Genomic DNA, 7,161 nt, shown 5'->3' with positions numbered 1-7,161 from the left:
TGACTCTCCAACCATTCTCGAGCACGTGGATTTAACGGGACATAATCGAAAACGATGTCCGTCTATACCAAGGTAATTTAAAAAAATAATATTTTTATGGTATTTGTTATAGTTATTCTCTTGTTATTATTATTTTTTTTACAAGTAATAATTTTTTACCGGTTCAAGATGAAGCTAATTGTGATGTTTTTCTTTTTGTAATAAACAATGTTGGGGTTTTTTTTTGTGATGTTTTTTTTGTAAGGAACAATGTTGAGATTTTTTTCACTTTAAAAACATTGTATGTGAATGTTGGAATTTTTGCACCTTAAAATTTGATTATAGTGGTGGTTTTTTATGATTTTTTAATGTTGAGGCTAAAATTTGATAGTAAAAAGGTTGTATAAGAAAATCAGATATTTAAATAATACAGAAAAAAACAAATAAAGAAAACATATATTTAAAAAAACAGTAAAAAAAGGATAAAAAAAACTAAAATGAAAGTTGTCATTTATATATATATATATATATATATATATATATATATATATATATATATATATATATATATATATATAATAAAAATGTGGAATAAAAAAGAAAAAAAAAGATATTTAAATTAAAAAAATAGCTGAAAAGAAACTAAAAAGTAAAGAAAATAAGAAAAACAATAAAAAGGAGGAATAAAAAAGGAAAAAGGAAAAATAAGATATTTAAATTAAAAAAAAAACTGAAAAGGAAACTAAAAAATAAAAGAAAAAGAAGAAAATCATTAAAATGGTAAATAGTTTTGAAAGAACACTAAAATGGTAAATATTTTTTCCACCCATCCTATTATAATCAAAAACTCTATTAATTATAAGCTTTTATTGTAGGGTGTAGGGGGCCTTGTTTTTCAATTATTGATTGGTCCATATCTTCATCTTCTGGCCAATGGTCCTCCCACACCTTACAAGTGTCGTTCAAAGTTATGATGATTTTAATGCTGGGCAGAAAGTGGTTAAAACTCCATTTTCAGTGTCGGTTCCACGCAAACTTTACTAAAAATAGATCACATTACTGTTTACACACCCATCTATAAAGAAGATAAGAGGGAACCATCTTCCATCACAAGATCGATCAACAACGCTTTTTCTTTGTCTTTTATATCCTTTTTTCAAAGATCTTATATTCCTGAACAAGAACTATATCATCAATGGAGGTTGAATACCAAGAGGTTTGCTTTCTTTTTGAGTTATTTCTCATACAAATTCGTCATGATATGCTTCTTTTTCCATTAACATTACATATTTTAGTAAAGGATCTCATAAACTTTGCATAAAAATCAATCTTTAATAATGGGCTCAACGAATTTGCCAATAAAAACTTAGTCTTAGTTATGGGTCAAGTGGTCAACTATCTCCACTCTTTGAGCACATGTCATAATAAAAATCCAATCTTTAAGTAATGGATTTCATAATTTGGACGGAAAACCGACTTTTTGAATAATGCATGAATGTCATAAATTGAACATAAAAGTCTAACTTATTGAACAATGGGTTTCATAAATGGGCATAATAATCAAGTTCTTGTTTCTAGCCATGCTTTTTCATAAACTTAAGACCACCTTTAATATAACATAACTTTTTACACAAAAAAGTGTAAAAATGATACAAACATTATTTTCCTTCCAAATGCATACATTATTTTTTACACCGACTTACACCAAAAAGTATATATTCTTTGGGATAAATCTTTAATCTGATCACATCCTCCTCTCCCCTTATGTCGTTTCAAAGTTTTGTCTACATTATATGATTTTCACTAAGATTTGCTGAAAATTTTGGGGCCCTTGCATAACGGTTCCTTGTGTTTGCTAGAAGAAACTTAATGTTAGTAATGGGTGTCATATATTTCCAATAAATCGACTATTTATGATTTGTATAGATGAATTAATTATCCTAACAGTTCAAGTGTTCATCACTTAGATTGATGGGTTTTACAAATTTCATAAGAATGAATATTTAATGATGGTTTTCATGAATGTGAGTGAAATTTCAGGAGTTCATAACAAATTCAAGAGGTGTGAAGCAGTTTACATGTAGATGGCTTCCTGTTTCTTCTCCCAAAGCTCTTGTATTTATGTGCCATGGTACCCACTTCTTATATATAAAAACGATAATTATGGTGAGAAAAAACTAGTATAAAGTTTCATATGAAAATTACAACAGTGTACTTTGTAAAATTTGTCTTCACTCTTTACCTATTTGTTGTCTCTATTTTTATAATAAGAAAGATAAAGATTAAAAAGTAAAATTATTATAATGTGCTTAATTAAAATTGTTATACATACTTTTGTCTAAACTCTTGGATATGCTAGTGACATAAAATAGATTGTGTAATCTTAAGTTGAAGGAGTCACCAAGATAGGATTAATGAACGGTGAACGTTGATTTTGCAGGTTATGGCATGGAATGTAGCATCTTCATGAAAGGTATTTAAATATTCTTCACACAAGTTTATAAATCACTCATAATTGTTAGTCAGCAACTCTAAATACATTACATATTTCTTTACACAATGGTCACTTCCATCTAATCATTATCCAATAAAATCCAATAGGTGAACATGGTACGATATTATGTTTTTTTTTTCCTCAGACAATATACCATACAAATTAAAATTGATACACAAATTTACCTGAAAATATGAATAAAAAGTGATATATATATATATATATATATATATATATATATATATATATATATATATATATATATAGAGAGAGAGAGAGAGAGAGAGAGAGAGAGAGATAGATGAATCATTTTAAAATGGAGTTTTGATCCCAATAGTATGAGCATGAGAATGACTTGTTGAAAAAAAAAGTAAATTACTGAAATCATCTTTGTGGTTTAGTTAAAATTGCATATTTGGTTCCTGACTTTTATTTTGCACTTGGATCGTCCATGTGGTTTGATTTTGTTGCATTTTTCGTCCCTATGGTTCGGTCAAAATTACATATTTGATCCCTAATTTTATGTATGCAAAGAACGAAAAACACAACAAAATCAAACCACAGGGACGAAAAATGCAACAAAATCAAACCACAAGGACGATCCGAGTGCAAAAGAAAAGTTAGGGACCAAACGTGCAATTTTAACCAAACCATAGGGACGATTTCAGTAATTTACTCTAAAAAAAATAGTTCATGATGCGGCTTGGCTTGTGTGTGTATGTGTGTTTGACTACTAAGTGAGATATTATGGTTAACTAATGGTAACATCTTTTTATTAACACTTAGCAGTTTTAAAGTAATTTGAACTTAAACAAACAAAGCTTAAAATATGTTTTTTATTTAAAAAAATATACTGCCTAAAATAAAATTTGTCTTAGAATAAGTTGATATATAATAGTATTACATTTCAACATTCAACCGTTAGTAAAATATAAACAATTACCCTTATAACCCGATATCTATGAAAGGAGATCAGGAGAATAAATGGAGTTACGTAGTGTTGGCTGAAGTAGGTGATCCAACAAGAAATGTAAGTGTAATTCCTAGAGGCTATTACTTATTAGAAAAACGTCATGGGGTGCTACATATATGATATATTATTACAATTGTAGTGTGCTTACCACACAGTTTTATTTTGTTTTCACCCACCAAATTGTTGCTCGATCTATAATCTCTCCATCTTTTCTATCTTGTCTTTAGAGTATAGTGGTTGATGTAAAAAAATTATTTAAAAAAAAGTCCAAAATCCAAAAAGGAAAATGATTTAAAAGCCCAACGAAGTTTTCAAACCATTCAAAAAACCCCAATCATGTTTTGTCTGTTCAAGAAAACCCAACGAACTTAACCTTTTGTCTAAAAAGTCCAACAAAGTTTCAAACCGTTCAGAAAATTCTAATTTTGTTTTGTTTAAGTTTGTTGGGTTTTTTTTAACAGTCAAAACATGATTTTAGTTTTTTAAACGTTTTGGAAACTTCGTTGGTCTAACAAGTCATTTTTCCGATACGGTAATAAGTCACATCATCTGTTTCTCTTATTTGACTTTCGAGAAAGTGTAACTTAGTTGGGTTTTTTAGATAAAATGTTAAGTTTGTTAAATTTTTTTGAACAAACAAAACATGATTGAGGTTTTTTAAACGGTTTAAAAACTTCGTTGGGCTTTTAAGTCATTTTCCCAATCCAAAACATATCACACCCAACCCATTGAATGCTCTGGGAATTACCCCATTGAATGCTCCTGGAATTACCCTCTCTATGATTGGCCTTAGAACTTAGCACTCGTTTGTTGTTGTTATTATAGAGTAATTGTGAGATTCATATATTACATTAGTTTTTATTTTTTTAAGAAAAAAGTTAAATATAAAGGTTAAAATTCAGAACTTTGAATTTATAAGAAAAATAATGAATTATTATAATGTAAATGTTTTTTGTCTTTTAAATTTAAACAAATAATTTAAATAAATAAATAAATAAAACTAATGAGCTTTAACTTTAGAAAATTTGAAATTAAAAGGTAAGTTTATTAATGAAACTGATATCTATTTATTACTATATTTATTGCAATTATTACATTAAAACATTATGTGGAATTTAATAAAATAGTGAAACTCATAAAATAACATGAAAAAACAAATCAGAATAATTTAACAGATTGAATGAGAGTGTGACAAATAGGAAAATAAGAACTTTTATTTATTAGTGAAAATTTCAAATATGATAGTTTTGTTGTCATGATGTAACACGTGGTGTTTTAAAGTAGAGTAAATTACACGAATGGTCCCTATGGTTTGGGTTAATTTACACGTTTGGTCCCTTACTTATTTTTTGAACTCGGAAAGTCCTTGGTATTTGTTTTTGTAACGCCATTGGTCCCTATTGTTTGTTTTTGTTACACCCTTGGTCCCTATCTTACCTAAAAAGACTATTATTTAAGTAAGAAAAATGATAGGATATGTAAGGTAAGGTGAGATGGATGAAGTTGGTGGTGTGTTTATTTAAATAAATTAAAAAATCAATAGCAAAATAGTTTTTTAGGTAAGACAGGGACCAAGCGTGTAACAAAAACAAACAATAGGGACCTTCCGATTTAAAAAAATAAGTTAGGGACCAAACACGTAAATTTTTCTAGAAGTGGCAACAGACAATTTCAAGCTTTTCAAATAAATAGAAACATGTCAATATGGGTTTTCTTATTGATAACAAGTTAGTAAGAAAAAAACGAATATAATCAAAATAACTTATGGTTGTCTATTGTCATTTCAAAGGATTCAAGTATTTATGGTCTCCTAAACTATTTTATTAGAAAAGATAACAGATTAAAAAGACGTAATACTCTTTAATATATCGGTAACATATGAAATATAGAAAAAAGAAAAAAAAAATGTTAGATGAGCTAAAATCGTCTAACCCATTTTACCCTAAGATATTTTGGACTAAATTTTTAATAAATTTTAAAATCTCGCCCAAATTGAAAATTTTGGACCAAGTTTGTAATAATATTTAAAATCCGGGTCAAAATGTAATTTTTGAAACTTAGATGACCTGTTAACGGGGTAAAATTATCAAAATTAATACGATTTCCAGTTTGCGGAACTTAAATGACTAAAAAAATGATGATTAAATCGATTATGAGAACTAAACATAGAGCCTTTTGAATATGTTTCACTACTTTTTAATATATTGGTTATATATGAAACTACGCGAATGTCCGCACATTGTGCAGAAACACCTTTATAGTTGAAATTTTTACAAATATATATATATATATATATATATATATATATATATATATATATATATATATATATATATATATATATTTAAATAAAACTATAACATTGTTGTTAAATTTGACATAATAATTCGTTTTATAAAGTTGATATAATATATTGATTATTTTGAGTTATATGATAATATATATCTATTAAAACTACATAATTTCAATCGTTTGAATGACTTTAGGTCAGATATATATTTAACTTTATCAACCAACTTACAATCATTATTAGAAAGAAATCGAAAAGTCATGAGAATTTCAAATAAATGTAGTGAAACAAAAAAAATGTTTCATTTATAAATATACCATACGAATACCCGCGCATTGCACATAATACAAAAGTATATTTGAAATCTTTACAAAGATATGTTTTTTAAATATATCAATTGACTTTGTTGTTAGATCTTATATAATAGATCTTATAATAAGTTTGTATAAACGTTGTTGGTTTTGAATTATATGATAATGTAGACATTTTTTAAAATTTAATAATCCCAATTATATCAATAGTCTCTACCAGTGGGTTACTCATTAATAAAATTAAATATAATATATGATTTAATGATATTTCTATCATTTTAATTATTTAAAACGTCAAACATTATTTTTTTTTAAACTAATAATATATTTTTCGTATATAATGTTACTTTTAACTATTGTTGTTGTAAATTATTTAAAATAACATATTTGGAAACTCTTAATTATTTTAATTTGATTACAAAAATTTAACTTTTTCAAAATTTATCTGATGCATATTGTTAGTTTCTTTAATTGTAATTATTTAAAACAACAAGCATTGTTTTTTTAAAGATAACATTGATTTTTTTTTTTTATATAATATTACTTTGAACTATTTTTATTGTAAGTTATTTTTATAATACTTATTTGAAATTTCTTAATGATTATAAAAAATAATTTCATTGTTTTTTTTTTCTTAATTAGAATTACAGTTTAGGTTTGACACTATAGTTTATAACTTTTAACTATTTATAAAATAATCGCTTGATTTTTTTAGAGTTTAATTGATATTTTCATTTAAGTTAACCGTTTAACATTATATTGAAATTAATAATTTAACCATTTAGCATAAAATCATAAATTATACAAAATTTGTGACTTTAAAATGACAATTTCTTACATATGACAACATATCTAAACTAATAAGTTAACTATAATATGTTAGAAAGTTAGAGTTATAATATTATAAATAGAAGAAAAATATGATATTTTAATATTGTAGTGTAGTTAATTTATTATTAGAATTTAGTTTTTACACTAATTTAACATTATTAACCAATTTATATTAATTATTAGAAAGAAATTGAAAAGTTACAGAGGTTTCAAATGCATGTGTTGCAAGTAAAAATATCTCTTTTATAACTATACTAACTGAATACCTACGTGTTGCGCATAA

The 7,161-nt window shown here is 25.8% G+C and overlaps 1 protein-coding gene across 1 annotated transcript in view; it reads left to right on the top strand.

Moving 5' to 3' along the window:
* The first annotated feature begins 1,037 nt into the window (after window positions 1–1,037).
* LOC145009295 (caffeoylshikimate esterase-like) overlaps window positions 1,038–7,161 on the top strand; it is an 11,048-nt gene continuing 4,924 nt past the window's right edge. The window contains exons 1-3 of the mRNA XM_078967998.1: window positions 1,038–1,195; window positions 2,020–2,110; window positions 2,420–2,452. Of these exons, the coding sequence (XP_078824124.1) occupies window positions 1,175–1,195; window positions 2,020–2,110; window positions 2,420–2,452 (145 nt within the window). The 5' untranslated portion in view covers window positions 1,038–1,174. The remainder of the gene's footprint in view (window positions 1,196–2,019; window positions 2,111–2,419; window positions 2,453–7,161) is intronic.

This window comes from Lactuca saligna, chromosome 8 (assembly GCF_052625555.1).
Source record: "Lactuca saligna cultivar CGN05327 chromosome 8, ASM5262555v1, whole genome shotgun sequence".
NCBI classification, from domain to species: domain Eukaryota; kingdom Viridiplantae; phylum Streptophyta; class Magnoliopsida; order Asterales; family Asteraceae; genus Lactuca; species Lactuca saligna.
Note: the sequence above shows the minus strand (reverse complement) of the source record. Positions and strands in the feature narration are given on the sequence as shown.